A 19,194-nucleotide genomic window follows, 5' to 3' on the forward strand; every position below is an offset into this window, starting at 1 on the left:
ATATTTCACTTAATCTATTTTGCTGACAGTGAAAGTAAAAAGAAAAATTTAACAATATGCTCTGCTGATTATTCACCAACAAAAATCATTGCATGAATGTATTTATGTAAAATTCATTTGGACAGGTCTCTTAAACTACAATTCACAATAGATTTTGAATAAAATACCCAATCATGTGCAAAGAAAATAAAAATACTGTATTTCTGCTTACACATGATTGTATGACGGAAGTCAGCAGAACTTCACCTTATTCACTAAGACCATTTCCTTGCAAAGTGAACAGCTCATTTGCCTTTAGTAAATCAACCCCATTGTCTCTTTCAGGATAACACTAAGGCTCCCCTTTCACACTGACACGTTTTTCAGGCGGTATAGCGCTAAAAATAGCCCCTAAATAACGCCTGAAAACATCCTGCCCTGCAGTCCTCAGTGTGAAAGCCCGAAGGCTTTCACACTGAAGCGGTGCGCTAGCAGGACCGCTCCATAAGTCCTGCTAGCCGCGTCTTTGGAGCGTTGAAGGAGCGGGGTGTTTACCAGCGGTATTAACCCTTTTTCGGTCACTAGCGTGGGTTAAAACCGCACCGTTAGCGGCCGAATATCACAGTAAAAACTACGGTATATCGGCGCTAAAAATAGCGCCGCTATACCGCCAGCGCACCTCCTGCGCCCAGTTGAAAGGGGCCTAACTTTTAAAATTGTATTTGGCATATCTCTGTGAATGTTCTTTTAAATATTAAGCAAACGCACAAAACAAAAAAGGTCCAGGAAAATCTTTCATTAAATTCAGCAACTTGTTGTACTTCACTAGAAAGCCAATAACTACATAGTCCAAAATAATACATTTGCATTGTATCAGTAAACTACACAGCCTTTTGGTGCAGCTTTTCACAGCACCAGCATCAGATTAACACTTATGGAAATCTTTCTGGCAAAGGAATTGTTTTTCTTGAATCACATCCCTGCTGGAAAAAACAGCATTCTGTCATTGACATATTTTTGAACCTGTGCAAAAGGTTTATTTCTCCGACACATGGGCAGCTTCAAAAGAATATACTGAAGGTTTACCATTAAACATAAAAAAAAATATTAAAATAAAAGTCTAGCCAAAATTCTTTTTTTTACAAGTTTTGGGAAGAGTGGTGAGAATTTGCCTTACTTCCTGTCCCAGGACAAAGGACTCCAGCTCTTTCCAACTCCACTAACCACGCAAAAAAAAAAAAAAAAAAACAGTTTTGCTAGACTTACGTTAAGTAAATAGTAATCATGGCAACAAAATATGGATATCTTAATAAATATATAAAAAGCCTACCATTTATGGCAGTTTGTTCTCATAGGAAAACAAAGATATTAATTATTATACTTTTAAATTAGTTAATTAAAAAATATGTGCAAGTACTTCTCTACCTGATAAACTCTATCCAGTTACCCAAATTTCTACCAGAGATTTAACAAATAAAATACGTAAAAAAAAGAAAAAAATAGGTTCAAAAGCTAAAAAATTATATTTCAAGTAAAATGCTGAAAAAAATTACCCTTCATTTTATTAATTCCACCCTAATAAAGTGTACCTATTAAAATAAAAAATAATAATTATATTTGGGTTTATTTTTTTCTAGCACAAAAGATTTTAGGCTTCCACAGTATAAAATTACTCTTATAAAAGGCATTCAAAATTCAGTTTTCTAAGTAGTTTGATTGTAAAGAAAAAAGAGAAGTGCAGTTGCCATGTTTTAACCGTGGTGCATTTTTTTTCTAGACTTTACACTGTCAGCAAAGTAATGGCCTAAAGAACTTTGCTTTTCTAATTGAGCTTGTTGCAGATCTCCAAAGCTTTTTTGTAAACCTGAGTAACATCATCCATATCTGTTAACAAAGAAAAACTGCTGTCAGCAAAACGATTACGAAAACGTTTCAGGTTCTGTGGACGAGGACTTTTTTGAGGCCTCTCAAAATCCTTAACAAAAAGGACATTTTCAGCTGATACACAACTGCGTATTCTCTGTCGATTTGGCCTGCCACCTGTCAATTCAAGCAAATCAAATGAGTCATTTGAGAGGATGCTGTCATCACTAATAACACTGGACGGACGACTGTAGCTTCGAGACAATCCTTCCCCAGGCAGAAGTCCTTGCTCCATTGATTCCAGTGATTCTGTGGTGATACTAGCCATTGGTGAATCTGTACTGCTATTTGAATATTTACTGCTGTGCTTTAAAATGCCTTTCCGTCTACAGGAAAGGCTGTGAGAGACAGTTCGTTTAGTCTCACTGATGACTTGAGATGTTTCCTCACTTTCTGTTTCATCATTATCCAATAGTTCAGAAGATTCACTCCTCTCTGGTGAAGAATAGTAGCCAGACTCCCTTTGCGGGGTCTTTTTTAAAATGCCTTTCTTTGGCATAGCTGTAGATTGCTTTGAACCACATATAAGTGGTTTGCCTACTTCCTTGGCATTCTTAGAACAGGCATCAATGATCCCTTTATCACTTTCAGTTTTGTAGGTAGGCGACAATACAGGACTAATAACTCCCTCAATAAAACTAGCACTGTGGCTCCGATGCTCACTATTGCTTCTTTTCTTCAGGATACTTTTAGGTCTCTTTGATATGGTGGTCTCTTCAGAGCCATCCTGCAAAGACTGTGTAATGTAATTTCCCTTCTTAGATTTCTTCAGAGATCTCTGCCGCTCAAGTGATACTTCAGATGGCTTTAAAAGGCACTTGCTTTTGTTTTCAGCCTCAAGCTGCCGGCTGGTTGAACGGTGATGCCAGTTGATGAATCTAGCAAGCAATGGAGATTCTGAGTCCTTTAAGACATCACAGTCACATACACTACTTTTGTAGCTCCAGTTAACCCACCAGTGGTTTGCAATATCTTCAATGTTTGCTCGACGCTCAGGATTAACCATCAACATCCATCTGATTAGTCCTCGAGCATCTGAAAACACATTTTAGGAACATATAAATAATAGCTTTTCAAATACACAGACACGTTCTGTTAATGGCTTTTTGTTTTATTGACCTAATAACAAAAGTAAGGCTGGCTATAGATTATACAATTTTCTTTCCATCAATCATAGGTTGAAGAAGAAAAAATTGCTCAATTACCCCATCAATATAGTCAGTATTAATGCAGGAATCCCTCCCGCAGAGTTCTCATATTCTAACAGTGGGAGGCTTCCCCACTGTCAGAATACAATCATCACTGCTGGCAGATATAGCCACAAGCAGTTAAAAAAAAACACACTGGTAGTACTGCAGTCGAACGATAGATCGACTTCAACACAACTAGCTTGCCCGTAAATGGATCGAAATGTGGTTGGTTTTAGCTGAACCAGCCAAACTTCAACTAGACTATGGGCAACTTCAGGCCTCTCCAGACACAGGAGGGATTGGGAATCTTACTAAAATCCGGTGTGTGTGGTGATACAAAGGACAAAAGCGAACAAATAATCAATATAGATTAGGGGCTAAATTTAGAGAGAGAATGTATAACAAGAAGTGCATACATGTCTGGGACAAGTAGTTTACTGGCGGCCACAATTTTTAGACCAAGTGAAAGAATCAAAGCGCAGATGAATAACATGGGGGGGGGGGGGGGTGTCACATTAGGTGAAAAAGGGGTGGGGATAGGAAGAGGAGATTTCCATCAGGTGCATTGTTGTAAATTGGAGAGGAATTCAATATTTGTCAATGTAGCTTGAAATCATTAACAGATGTTTTTATCGGATTTACTGGTCAGAAATAGATGGTATTTTAATTGAAGCGAGTATCACAAAAAGAATGGAGGCATTTATGTTTCAAGATTTATTTAGGTGTCTAATTTAATTTATTTTTTAATGTAACATGGCTGTTTTAGAGCATGCCCAGACAGTGCTGGTAGCAGTGACATTGATATGCTAAACTCCAAATTGAACATACGGTCAGTTGTAGTATCAGACAGCAGGGGCCAGGACAATCAATGTGCTATTGAGCAGTGATTGTTGTATGTGTATAGGAAGTGTTGTCAGCAGTGACTGGGATATAACATGGCTGGGCTGTACGTGTTACAAATGTATAGGAAGTGCTGATGGAAAAAGAAACAAGGAAACTGCATTACTAAGCAGCAGATAGTAAATATGTATAGGATACACTGACAGTTTGGATAGGAATATTGTGTTGCTTAGCAGTGGATAGTATATATTCATAAACAGTGGTGACAGACAACAGTGAAAGTGACAATGCACTCCAGAGTAATGGACATTAAATGTGCTAGCAGCAGTGACAAGAATATTGCACTAATGAACAGCAGCTGGTAGATATGGAAAAGAAGATTTGACAGACTGCAGTAATTGAAATTGTGCTGCTCAGCATATGTACCATATGTATGGAGAATTGCCATTTGGACAATTTGCTACTGAATAGTGGATGGTGCATATGTATAGGTAGTGTTGACAGAAAATAGTGATAGGGACATGCATGTCATATATGTTCAGGGATTATTGACAAACACCAGGGAAAACGTATTGTTCAATTGACAGGCACAGCTTGGCCAGCTCACTCACACTCCCTGAAATATCTAACTGTGATTCATGCGTCCTTGAGCAGGACGTCTGATTTGACTACAAAGCTCTGGACTGTGTTCTATCGAGAGTTTTGTTCTTTAATCTATACTACTGTATAATGTTATTGGCATGAAATGAAGCTAAATAATGGTAATAATTTACTATGGAACATATGACTTAAACAAAACGATTATCTTATATCTTACTCTATGTATATGTTTGACAAAACCCAAAGGTAACCTAACACCTACTTCCCTGTGGAAATGCGGTTACCTGGGCATGAGCAATGCATTCCCCTGATTACAGCCAACTTCAACTGATGTTTATCATAGATACAGTGAAGCCACAGGATATGTGCAGGCATCTCTAGGTACTTGCCCTAACATGAGGATAAGACTTAACACTGGAATTTTTTTTATAATAACTCTCGAAAATATGCATACTATACCTGAACTCAGCCATTTCTCATTTTCCAGGGTGTTCAAAATAAATATCTACTAAACGACTGGTAAAATCACCTCAAGAAAGATGGCTATTTGTTTGTATAGAATTATATAGTTCTTGCATAATTATTACCTGACGGTTGTGTTGGTTCTTTGTATTCTCCACTGCTTATTTGCCTAATTAGATTTTTGTGATCGAAACCATCAAAAGGCATTGTTCCATAAACCAGAGTATACAAAAGTACACCAAGTGCCCAGCTGTCGACCTGTAACACAGAAAATAACACATTTCATGGATATAAAACCATGTATTGCCATTGGCATAAAACAAGTGTTTTAGCTTAAAACATATACAAATCAAAACCATCCACCATAACATTTTGACCTTATATTGAGTAGATTCCACTTTTGCCACGAAAACAGCCCTGACCCATCAAGGCATTGAGGGTATTATGTGGTTATCTGGCACCAAGCAGTCAGTAGTCAGTAGTAGATCTTTTAAGCATTCACTGGCTTGTCTTTTACCCACAGGGCGTCCTGGTACCATTTCTTCCCCAGGTAAGCGACGATACACACCTGGCCATCTGATTCATCAGACCAGGCCACCTTCTTCTATTGCTCGATGGTCCAGTTTGGATGCTTGCGTGCCCATTGTAGGCACTTGTGGCTGTGGACATGGGTCAGCATGGGCTGAACCTGTCTGGTCTTGCAGCTATGCAGTCCTATACACAACAAACTGTGATGCACTGTGTGTTCTGATATTTTTCTATTGGAACAAGCATTACATTTTTCAGCAATTTGAGCTACATTAGCTATTCTATTAGATCAAACTACAAAGGCCAGCCTTTGTTCCCAACGGGCATAAAAAGTATTGGCCGCCCATGACCCAGTTGCTGGTTTTCCTTCCTTGGCCCACCCACTTTCAGGTGCCATTGCAACAAGATTATCAATCTTATTCACTTAACCTGTCAGCTGTCATAATGTTATAACTAAGAGGTGCATATTTTAAAGCAAAGCCTCAGATAACAATCAAGCTTGAACTATATACTGCCAAAAAGACAAAAGGACTTTTATTTCTGTACCTAGTTTTGTGACCAAGCAAGCCAGGCAGAACAGATTTACTACCTCCACTGCAGCAGCACAGCTTCATCAAGAACACTGGTAAAAAAACAGCCCAGCCTGCTGACTGGCAAATGAAGGAGTAACAACATAATCATAAGCTTATACCCCAGCTTGTTTTGTCCTTACTTCTGTCAATCACATGTGCACTAAAACTGACTGACTTGAAAAGAGTGCTGCCATTCCTTCTGTATGTGTTGCTATACGAGGAATTACAATAAGAGCTTGAATTAAAAATATAGGTACCTACACAATTAGCATTTTAAAGTAAATTGTATTATTTTTTAATGCTATATAACTGCATTATGAGGTGTCTTTAAATCTGCCTGAAATTCACACAGATATAAAAGGGTGCCCTTTAAACCAGTATTTTTTGTAGCATTCATTCTAAAAAAAATGAAATCTCTCTTCAAACTATTACTATTTACTGCCCGGCACATCAGCATTTAAACTTGGAGAGGAAGGGACTTCACTGTATGCCAATCAGACTTTATGGTTTTGTACAGTGCTGTGATCCAACATCTGGAGTTTGCCAAATGGAGGAAAGAGCACAAAGATCACATCATCAGTGAACTACTGTTTCTTCCTCATCCAGTCTTGAGCAAGCTATCAATTTGACTACAAAAAAAAAAAAAAAATGAGTGGCCATGACATTAAGATTGATTTACTGAAGCAGTTGCAAAGTAAAAATTCACTCATCTCAGAGCAAATTAATTTAAGCTGTGCTGACTTCATTCAATCAGGTTAAGCAAAAATCGAATTTCACCCCATTTTCTTGAACATGATAGGGTATGCTTTACAAAGTGAATTTTCACTAAGTTTTACCTAATTTACTAAGCTAAGTAAAATTTCCATTTGCAAAGTTAACTTGCTCTGTACTCCTTTAGTAAATCAACCCCACATGTATAGTATCTGGCAAAGGTGCCTGGATTAGAAAACCGACTTAACAAAAATTGAGGATTTTTTGGCAGGCAAGACAATTCACAAAACATGCATTTCAGCTGTTTATAGCCATTTGCTTACACTTATATAGCCTTGAGCTGTTGAAGCTAAACACATTAGGCTTATAGTTACTTAGTAACTAGGCTGGAAAAGAGAACAAGTCTATTAAGTTTAACATTTCAAAAGCACCGTCAGTTTCGGTCTAGGAGACTGCAAAACAAAACTTCTTGAACACCTGTGGCCAATTTTGCTTAAATAAGGAAAAAAAATAGTTTCTTACTGCATACAAAAAGTTGGCCTAAATTCCTGCATTAAAATATACAGTGCATCTATATTTTAGTAAGCATACCTATGCATACCAACAATTAGAAAATCATCCAATTATTTTTTAAATGGCATTACTGACTTTGCCATTACTGTGGTAGGATGATCCACAGCACAATTGATAAGTACATTTAAAAAAATGAATTCCTCCACTCTACATCAGCTTTTGAATAAACAAAGTCTATTGCCTCAAGTTTCTCTATTGTTAGTCAAGTCTTCCAATTCCCTGCCCAGGGCCAGTGCAATGTTTATCATCCTTTCTCAAGTTTCAATATAGTGCTTGCACTGAGCTAAGGATAAGTCTGTGCGTAGAGAAAAATGTCTGCCTGGAACATGTACAGAGCTAAAGTCAGAAACTCTGCTGACTGACCATTTTCTCAGTTTTTCTCACTCTGTTTGATGAAGCGCTGTGTTCAAAGGTGAGGAACGAGCATTAGAGATGACAAACCCTGAACCAGCCTCAGACAGGCTGGAAGGTTATAACAATGAATTCCTAGCAATGGAGGTAGACCTTACGAGAAGGAATATTTTATTTTATGTACTAATTTTTGTTTTGATTATAGTAAACCTATTTTTGAGGAACACATTATTAAAACTAATTCCAGCGAAGCTGGTAAAATCAGGCAAACAGGCATATGAAGATCATTGGCGTAAAAGCTCAATCTTCCAAACCTTTAAAATCAACTTTATATATTTATACGTCTAAATTAAAATACTTTTAAACATTTTAAGTTTCAAATGAAATAATCCCAATTCATGCAATCTTAAAGTGGTTGTAAAGGCTCAAGATTTTTTCTTTCATGCATTGTATTTGAATTGGAAGGAAAACATCAGCGTGTCTTTTTCCAAGTTGGGTAGGTTGGAGTCAATCAATGCTTCATATTTATTTGTGAAGTGTTGGAGAGATCAAATTAAATAGTTCCATGTCGAGTTTCTCTCAATAAAGTAGGGATTTCAACTTGTGTTTGAAGCCCAAGCAAGTTGGCACATTAAACAGGGGGGGGGGCAAGGAGGGGGCCCTGTGTAAGTTCACCTTACAGATTTTTCTGTAAAAGGTGAACTTACACTTTAAGGCCCTGTTCACACCAAAAGGTGGTGCAGGAAACATTCCACGCGATCTGCAGCGGGTGTCAATGTGTTAAACGTAACACCCCAAACGCAGGTTGAAAATACAGTGAATTTGCCAGCACCAGATTACATGGTACAAAAGTACCTGCGTGTGCCTGTGCAATTCCTGAGTGCCCATCAGTGCTGCCTTATCAGTACTCGTCAGTGCAGCCTCATCAGTGCTCATCAGTGAAGGAGAAAACATACATATTTACAAAAAATATACCAGAAACAAAGAAAAACTTTTTTTTTTCAAAATTTTCGGACTTTTTTTTACTTGCGCAAAAAATAAGAACCCTAGCACTAATCAAAAAACACCAAAAGAAATCTCTATTTGTGGGAACAAACTGATAAAAAATTTGTTTGGGTACAGTGTTGCATGACCACGTAATTGTCATTTAAAGTGCAACAGCGCTGAAAGCTGAAAATTGGCCTGGGAAGGAAGTGGGGAAAATGCCTGGTATTAAAGTGGTTAAGACCCTTTTCACACTGAGGCGCTCGAAAACTTCCCATAAAACGCCGGGCAAAAAACGAGTATTACTCTGATGGAATGATAATGGTAATATTTTAGAATAAATGGTAAACCAATGCAACAGTGATGGGACACTGCGTGCATAGAAAAGGATGTGAGGGATCACCAGAAGATAATCTTCACGGGGGGCCTAATCAGCGAGCTCCACCATGGTCCTCGACCCCTGGTAAGCAGATCTCTGTTCATTTGCACATCTTGACCTCCTAAAGTTTATTATTTTTATGCCTTGCTAGTTTTTGATATGTTGTCATCTGTTGTACAGACTACCTCCTGAAGAAGCGGTTATCCGCAAAACCGGTAGAGGTCTTTCTATGACTTCACCTCACACTTCTAGATACGCCACAGCTCTCCATTGTTAATTTCATCACTGTATCTTAAGTGAGGTTGCTTGTCCTAGTTCTGTTATTTAAATCTGTATAATTTTATGTATAATAAATTAATTTTTTATCACATTGATTTGTGTTATCAGAACCGAGAAAGTCCATTCATACATTTGGTCTGGGTGTTAGTTGGTGTGAGTTTACGGTACTAGCAGCCGCCACCTCTCCACTCCTCGGTCCCCCCCTTTTCTCTAACCAATTCTGGATGATGGTACATTTTATTATTATCTAAAAATTATATCTGAGGCTATATTCAAAATGTATAAATGCGCAGCTTACCTGTAGAACATTGGAAACATCTTACACCAACTGATGTAAGAAGCCCAGTGCTTCAGTAATGTTAACTCAAAGGTTTTTGAGATAATACAACAAGACAACCAACCATCCACATCACACACCTAACCTACAATGCAAAACAATAAAGCATATATACTTTACCTCAGGACCTCGATACGGTCTCCCATTTACAATCTCTGGCGATGCATAAAGTGGACTTCCACAAAATGTCTGCAGAAATTTGTCTTTATGATAGAGATTAGAGAGTCCAAAATCAGCAATCTGCAAGACAAAGCAAAGATATTTTTGTAAAATCCATAAAAATGAAAAGCACTATATGTACAGTGAGGATAATAAGTATTTGAACACCCTGCTATTTTGCAAGTTCTCCCACTTGGAAATCATGGAGGGGTCTGAAATTGTCATCGTAGGTGCATGTCCACTGTGAGAGACATAATCAATTTTTTTTTTCCAGAAATCACAATTTATGATTTTTTAACTATTTATTTGTATGATACAGCTGCAAATAAGTATTTGAACACCTGTCTTTCAGCTAGAATTCTGACCCTCAAAGACCTGTTAGTCTGCCTTTAAAATGTCCACCTCCACTCCATTTATTATCCTAAATTAGATGCACCTGTTTGAGGTCATTAGCTGCATAAAGACACCTGTCCACCCCATACAATCAGTAAGAATCGAACTACTAACATGGCCAAGACCAAAGAGCTGTCCAAAGACACTAGAGACAAAATTGTACACCTCCACAAGGCTGGAAAGGGCTACGGGGAAATTGCCAAGCAGCTTGGTGAAAAAAGGTCCACTGTTGGAGCAATCATTAGAAAATGGAAGAAGCTAAACATGACTGTCAATTTCCCTCGGACTGGGGCTCCATGCAAAATCTCACCTTGTGGGGTCTCAATGATCCTAAGAAAGGTGAGAAATCAGCCCAGGACTACACGGGAGGAGCTGGTCAATGACCTGAAAAGAGCTGGGACCACCGTTTCCAAGGTTACTGTTGGTAATACACTAAGACGTCATGGTTTGAAATCATGCATGGCACGGAAGGTTCCCCTGCTTAAATCAGCACATGTCAAGGCCCGTCTTAAGTTTGCCAATGACCATTTGGATGATCCAGAGGAGTCATGGGAGAAAGTCATGTGGTCAGATGAGACCAAAATAGAACTTTTTGGTCATAATTCCACTAACCGTGTTTGGAGGAAGAAGAATGATGAGTACCATCCCAAGAACACCACCCCTACTGTGAAGCATGGGGGTGGTAGCATCATGCTTTGGGGGTGTTTTTCTGCACATGGGACAGGGCGACTGCACTGTATTAAGGAGAGGATGACCGGGGCCATGTATTGCAAGATTTTGGGCAACAACCTCCTTCCCTCAGTTAGAGCTTTGAAGATGGGTCGAGGCTGGGTCTTCCAACATGACAATGACCCGAAGCACACAGCCAGGATAACCAAGGAGTGGCTCTGTAAGAAGCATATCAAGGTTCTGGCGTGGCCTAGCCAGTCTCCAGACCTAAACCCAATAGAGAATCTTTGGAGGGAGCTCAAACTCCGTGTTTCTCTGCGACAGCCCAGAAACCTGACTGATCTAGAGAAGATCTGTGTGGAGGAGTGGGCCAAAATCCCTCCTCCAGTGTTTGCAAACCTGGTGAAAAACTACAAGAAACGTTTGACCTCTGTAATTGCAAACAAAGGCTAATGTACCAAATATTAACATTGTTTTTCTCAGGTGTTCAAATACTTATTTGCAGCTGTATCACACAAATAAATAGTTAAAAAAAATCATACATTGTGATTTCTGGATTTTTTTTTTTTGATTATGTCTCTCACAGTGGACATGCACCTACGATAACAATTTCAGACCCCTCCATTATTTCCAAGTGAGAGAACTTGCAAAATAGCAGGGTGTTCAAATACTTATTTTCATCACTGTAAATTTCTTATATTTGCACATTTTTAAGGACCATTCCAAGTGGGAACAATGGACAACTGATCTTCTTAGAGACCACGGGGTTGATGCACCCAAAAAAATTTAGATTGTTTACTTATTATTGTAAATGTTCGCAAAAACCTCATAAAAAGATGAAACCATAATCACCTAAAGTAGAACTAAAGGCAAATTGTTTCCCCCCATTTTGAATAGAGTATAAGGGAGGGTTATAACCTCTGTAAAAAAAAAAAAAATCAACCCAAGATTTCATTTTACTTTCACTTCCAGTGTTAAAGGGGTTGTAAAGGTTTGTTTTTTATTTTCTAAATAGGTTCCTTTAAGCTAGTGCATTGTTGGTTCACTTACCTTTTTCTTCGATTTCCCTTCTAAATGATTTTTTTATTTGTCTGAATTTCTCACTTCCTGTTTCTCCTCAGTAAGCTTTTCCCCATCATCAGCTTGGGGTTAGTCAGCCAGAACAGCTTACTGAGGAGGGACAGGAAGTGAGAAATTCAGACAAAGAAAACAAAGAAAAAAACATTTAGAAGGGAAATTGAAGGAAAAGGTTAGTGAACCAACAATGCACTAGCTTAAAGGAACCTATTTAGAAAATAAAAAACAAACCTTTACAACCCCTTTAAAGGTAAAAAGGACAAATAGAGAAAGCAAATCTCCTTGCTGGGTAAAACTAAGGCCTCGTACACACAGCCGAGTTTCTCGGCAAAAAACAGCAAGAAGCTTGCTGTTATTTTTTTTTGCAGAGGAAACCGGTCGTGTGTACACTTTTCAACGAGGAAACCGCCGAGGATCTCGTCGGGCCAAAAAGAAAGCATGTCTTCTTTTTCCCCGACGGCAATGGGAAAAGTTGGCTCACCGAGATCCTCGGCGGCTTCACAAGGAACTCTACGAGCAAAACGATGTGTTTTGCTCGTCGAGTTTCTCGGCCGTGTGTACGAGGCCTGACAGCTGTTATAATCTTTCTCCACTCTATTCAAAACGTAAGCCCCGTGCACACGGGCAGAATGTCGGAAGACATTTGCCAGTTAAAAAAAAATGCCTGCTATTTTGCCCGTGTGTATGTCAGACGTGCATGCTGGAAAACCAGCAGCCGACCAACTCCCGATCAGCACGCTCAGCCAATGGCAGAGAGCACTGATCGGAGCGTTCTGATGGAGGGGCCATCCCTTTGTCAGAACACAACAGCTCAGCTGGGGAGATTGCTGGACTAACCTTGCAAGGTTAGTACAGCGGCTCCGTCTGGAGCTGACAGTTTTTTTTGTGCAATCCAAAAAAAACTGTAGTGTGTATCCGGCTTAAGCCTTTAGGCCGGGTTCACACCTATGCAAATTGAATGCGCGTTTCCCCGCATTCAATTCGCAAAGCAGGAACATGTGACTAGCTCCCTATGGAGCCGGTTCACATATATCTGCATCGGGTCCAGTGCGGTGTGCTGTAAAATGCGTGCCTTTTTTGGTGCGTTTTATTCGGGCTGAAGCTGACCTGAGCCAGTGAACCAGCATGAACCGGACCCCTGCTGTGCGCTGCTTGCGTCAGGGTATTGCTCTTAAACATTTAAATTACTTTGCAAAACTGATGGAGCCATGTAGACTAGAGGGTTATGCTGGTCATACACTGATTGAAATGCATCTGGTTCAGCAGGGATAATTGACTTCTGTCACATGGACGAGTTGGAAACTTATAAATAAGCAGCTGCACCCACTGATCAGTGTTTAATGACAGTAGGGGAAGCTGCTGTCAGAATACAATGTCTTGGCAGGGGGGACTTCTCTATCCATCTCTTTTGTGTGGTTGGAGGAATCAATTTTTTTTCAGCACGCTGGTTGAACAGAAAAAAAAAAATACAATAGTGTGGTTGGCTTTACAATAATAATGTCTCATTTACAGATGGTCTGGATTCCTCTCTCTTATCAATTCTGCCTGGCTGGCTAATAGGAAGTTGCTCCTAATCCTTCAGACGTGTGCCCTGCCAATCAAGAGTAATATAATAAAACACTTACTCAGCTAATGAATCTGTGCTGCTCCCTGACCATGGATCAGTGTCTGTAGAAGTCTAAGCATATTTTCCCTAAAACTGCATACTATTCTTTCCTTAACAAAACACATCGTTTTCAATGACATGAAATGTATGAAACATGAATTGCAAAGCCTGATATATTTGTTTTTTTTACGGAGGAGCGGTTTCAGCAGCCATGTTTTCATTATGGCTATTCAGGAAAAAAGTATTTACATTAAAGTCCACTCCCATCCTCACAGACTGATACTTATCGGATTTTCCCATTAAACTTGTCAGGCTCCTTGAAGCAAGATTAATAGGATTTCAGATTACTTCATGGTCTTGGCACTTAAAAAGCAGCAACATAGCTATCTAAACCAGGAAGAAAAATATGGAAAGGTTTTTCAAGAAATTCCATATTTGCATGCCTCTCTTTGGAAAGCATAGCCATCATTTATTAATATAATCATTCTGACCAAGCAATAATATTCAGTAAAGAATTATAGAAAAACACTGGAAACATACTTGCAAACAAACAACATAACAGTTGATAACATTTAATGTGACAATAGTTTCATTTCAAGCGAGTAAGCAGGCTGTCCCAACTTTCCTAAATTTATTCTGATAAAAAAAATGAGTGTCAGTTTAATACCAGGCACACCCTTGCCAGTGGTTAATCTGAATACCTTCCTCTCTACCCTGCACTTCTGTATGAAAATGCATACTCGAAGTATGAAAAATAATGTAAAAAATGCTAATTTTATGCTGAATCCTAAATATTTGGACAGAGTTTAGCTCTGTACAGAAAAAAAAAGCTGTGGGTGGAACATTTTCTGTAAAGGTCCAGATTTGCCATCTCCCTATTAGTTCTGCTAAAGGAGACCAACAGAATGTCTCTGGGGCTGGAGTAAGTGTTGCCAAGCTCAATTTTACTGTAAATTGTTAGTTATATCACTCTATCTACCAATTGTTTTGAATTTTTTTCCATGAAAGTATCCTCTGCTTATACAGTATAGTTTTGCAATCTATGCTTTAACAACTAAAAGATGCAATCAATCAGCAGTGACAAAAGTTTACAATTAGACATTATTTAAGAATCAGAATGATGTTTTTTAAAACAGATTTTTGTTTTTGCTTAAGACAAAAATAAAAACTACATTTGAATGGCCTTCTAACATTTTTATTAATATTTACTATGACTTAAAACTTATAAACAAAAAAAAAAAAAACATAAAAATAAAAAAAAGATTTGCCTAAGCAAAAGCTTATTTATTTCCAAATAACCATAATCTGTCAGCAGAACAGAACATTTCAGTTATTTGAAAAATGCAATTATGATTAATTATTATAAAGCCTACACCAAGGTTTTTTCTTTAATCTGAAATACATGGTGTTATTTTTAGAATTTTTGGAATTTTGTCACACTGCCTGCATTGACCTTGAGCAGTTTTGTACAGTTTACAATAAAAAAAAAAAAGAGTTTTGTTCTGGATTATAAAAAATATACCGTATTTATCGGCGAAAATCAGGGCAAAATCGTGGGGGCGCGGTATACGCCGATACCCGCTTTCCCGCGCCGAGTTTTGAATACTGCACCGACATATACCGAGCGCAGTACACTCGGGTATAGTCGGGCAGTCTCGGCTCCTTCCGCGCTCACGTCCTGGACGTACAGGACGTCAGCGCGGGTAGCCGAGCATTGCCGACAATACACGAGTGTACTGCGCTCTGTATATGTCGGCGCAGTATTCAAATTCGGCGCGGGAAACGATCGGGGAGGACGCGAGGACGCCGCAGAAGGACGCCGGACCCGACGAAGAAGACACCCGAAGCCGCAGAAGGACGCCCGAAGCCGCAGAAGGACGCCAGACCCGACGAAGAGAACACCTGAAGCCGCAGAAGGACGCCGGACCCGACGAAGAGGACACCCGAAGCCGCAGACGAAAATGCCGGACCCGACGAGGCCGCCGATGGACGCCACGCAAGACACCAAAACTGTAAGTACAAAAAAAAATTTTTCCACAGGATTGGGGGCAAATTTAGGGGTGCGTGGTGAAACTCACGTCTAAGCGCTTACCAACAAGCTGGGGGTATCCAGTTCCCAAGAGCAAAAAGAAGAAACTAGGACATCTAAGTAAAAAAGGGGAACAGACAAGAAATAAACAGAAATATAAAAAGAAGGGGGGGTGTCAGGGCACAAAAAGCCTATCCCTACTCCCTGACCATGGACCGCAGCCTGGGATTAAGGCAGCGTCCTGCTGAGGGCTTGGAAGGCCAAGTCTCTATCTGTAGGCTTGTGAAAAAATAAGTGTTTTCAAGCCCTTACGGAAGGCCATCAAGGAGGAGGATGCTCGGAGCTGATGAGGGAGCTGGTTCCAAAGAGAGTTCCCCAGTGTTTGGAGCCGGCGGCCACCTTTTGAAGCTGATCGACTAGATTTAATAATTGCTAACAGGGCGTCAGTCGAGCGAAGCCCGAAACACCAGACAGAGTGCCTTGAACTCAACCCGTTTTGCTATCGGGAGCCAGTGTAGATTCTTAAGCACCGGGGAGATGTGATTCCGCCTTGGGCAGTTTGTGACTAGTCTTGCAGCATGATTCCGTGCAATCTGCAATCGTTTTATCCACTTCTGTGGGAGCCCTAGAAAGAAAACATTAGAACAATCTAACCTAGAGTGGATAAGTCCATGAACTAAGATCATACGGTTGTGCTGAGTGAAGAGATTCTTAATTTTCCGTAATAATTGCAGATAATAGTTGGCTGATTTTATGCAATATTTTGCGTGAGGTACGAAGCTTAATTCAGCATCAAAAATTATACCCAGGTTTTTTACCTGCTTAGCTGGAGTTGGGGCAGGGCCAAACGAGGATGGCCAGGCAGGTAAAAAGGTAGAGTTGGCCTGTGGGCCAATCAGCAAAAGCTCAGTTTTGTCGGCGTTAAGGCCTAGCCTGTTTGAGTCCATCCATTGTTGGATGTTAGATAATCCCTTATTCAGCTGCTCAGGCATATTAGGTCCACTTGCAAGGTCTGCCAAGATCTGTGTGTCATCCGCATAGATCTGGCAGCCTAGACCATAGCTGGTAATGAGGTCGGCAATGCGGGAGCGCATTATACCGCGATAAATACGGTATATATATTTGATATACAATAGCAAAATAAAACAGTTTTGGTAGCAAAATGTTTGTTGTCCATAAGGAAATATTAAATTGGAACTATACTCACCTCGGCTCCAGCGATGCGGCGTCCCAGAGATCCCTGCCTTGGTGACCGGCTTCCAGGTCTCCATTGCAGGGCGCTTTTACTGGCTGGGCAGAGATGACATCATGCCCGGGAGTTCAGTCAGATTCTGCATTGCTGAATTTGTGCAGTGAGCTGTGTGTGTGCAGCTCGCTGTATATGGGCAGACAAGCAGATCAGTAACTTTAATGCAGAAGAAATGAAGCATGTCTCTTCTGCATTAAAATTCCTATCTCTTATTATAAAGCAGCTCAAATGGCACAATTATCAAAATATCATTTGACTACAGAGATTTCTCTGTGGGTATTTATTGAAGCAATAGACTGTAATCCTCTTCCTATAAATAATATTTTATGGTTACGCCCTTCAGATCGTAAAGCTTTAATGAATCCAATTTCCAAGCATTCCTTATCTATTTGGGACAGACATAAAATCCCATATGGTCTACAATCTTCACACAACCCGCTTCTTTCTTTTCCAAAAAATCCAGCCTTTTATCCAGCTTGGATATCTCCCAGAACTTTTAAAGCCTGGTCCAAGGCTGGCATTAAATGTTTATATAATATAACCTCAACAACCTCAATACGACCTTTCCCAGAACAATGCGAGACCTTTGGGCTCCCCCAATCTGCAATATTCAGATATCTTTAAATCAAATATTTTTATGCTCCCCTCCTCAATTCTAGTGATAACTTACATACTATTTCTCAATTTGAAAATATTTGTCTTAAAAGAACCACATGATAAAGGTCACATTTCAATAATCTATTCCCAATTGATCACTAAATCAAATACAATTTTACCTAAATATGTTGCTAAGTGTGAAAAAGGTCTTGATTGTAAAAATGTATGCCGAGATTTGGTCTAATATCTGGTCTAATACTAATTCTTCTTTTGAAAACATATTGGCAGTTGAGATATCATATAAGGTACTTACACGATGGTACTTGGTTCCTGCCAGAATAGTCAAATTTGCAATAGACAACTCAGGCCTCTGCTTTCGCAGCTGTCCCGGAACAAGGTACATACATGCACATTTGGTGGCAGTGTCCAATCGTGCACAAATTTTAGGAAAAGGTCTTTCTGATAGCTACGAAATGATTTGACCGTCCTGTTCTACCAGACCGAATGTCAGCTCTTCTCAATTTAAAACCAGTTTCCCTTACTCAGAAATAATTTAAACTATTTCTTACATTCCTGATAGCCGCAAAGCAGATAATAGCTAACGCATGGAAAACACCTGTTGTGAACTTGGCAGAAACCAAACTTAGAATGAATCAATCTTTTATACATGCTAAAATGGTTGCGTTAAATACAAATACTATGAAGACGTTTGACAGCATTTGGAAACCATGGATTAAATATTATATGCCAGACAATTTTGATAATCGAGTACTCTAGTCATGGTGATTGATACTCTTTCATGAATTCTCAACAACCAAATGTATACACAAAATTTGCCTTCGAAATTCTGTCGTCTTCCCTCCCCATTTGCCCTCATTTCCTCTTATCATATTCTTTCCCCTTGTTCCTTCAAGAACTACTTTCTTTCTCAACTCATTGTTTTTTTACAATACAGTATTTGCTATTAATACATAATTGAAGTTATGGTCAAGGTTTAGTTAATTCAAATCTTTAAATATATTCATATCTACTCCAGTTTATTGAGATTTTAAACTCTTTACTTGTAAAAAAATTTACACTTAAGATTATTTAATATCTTACTACTATATGGAGTATTCATCATTCATTTTTTTAACACTAAGAAAACTGAAGTCTATTATAAATTGAATGTATTCCCATTGGTTGTAAACATAATGTAACATTTGTTTTTGCATCATCTGTACTTCAGTGTTATATTCTATTAATTTTGTCAGATATACTGTACTTGTCATTCGATATTTTTTAAATTTAAATTAAAAACTTTTGAACAAGACATAAATCCTTTCTATATGCCCATGTTAAATTTTGGCATAAAGTCCCACTTTAACATTGTTTTAAAAAAAATTTCAAGGCTAAATTCATATTTTATAAGTGTCACTGACTCTTCCTTCAATAACCCAGGGGCCCTTCTATGTTTATGTTTATTCAGTGGACTACAATTCTACACTTGAAACTAGAATATAGGAGTATTATATTTGGAAGATGGTGCTACAATAGCACGCTTCTCTTGCAGGTGGTGCTGTATCTGAACTTTTACATTGATTTAATTGGGCACAGGGGGTCCTGCAGGAATCGGAAGGATTAATTAATTAGTGGGAGGAACCTTTTAAAAAAGTAGACCATAAACAGAAATATTAAAGTAGAATTATGACCTCCCATTTAAAAAAA

General features: G+C 39.0%; 1 protein-coding gene across 1 annotated transcript in view; it reads right to left on the reverse strand.

The window, feature by feature from the left end:
• Window positions 1-777: 777 nt before the first annotated feature.
• NUAK1 (NUAK family kinase 1) overlaps window positions 778-19,194 on the reverse strand; it is a 139,138-nt gene continuing 120,721 nt past the window's right edge. The window contains exons 5-7 of the mRNA XM_040344218.1: window positions 9,829-9,948; window positions 5,120-5,252; window positions 778-2,937 (exon numbers count right to left, since the gene is read on the reverse strand). Of these exons, the coding sequence (XP_040200152.1) occupies window positions 1,802-2,937; window positions 5,120-5,252; window positions 9,829-9,948 (1,389 nt within the window). The 3' untranslated portion in view covers window positions 778-1,801. The remainder of the gene's footprint in view (window positions 2,938-5,119; window positions 5,253-9,828; window positions 9,949-19,194) is intronic.

Source organism: Rana temporaria, chromosome 3, assembly GCF_905171775.1.
Source record: "Rana temporaria chromosome 3, aRanTem1.1, whole genome shotgun sequence".
NCBI classification, from domain to species: Eukaryota; Metazoa; Chordata; class Amphibia; order Anura; family Ranidae; genus Rana; species Rana temporaria.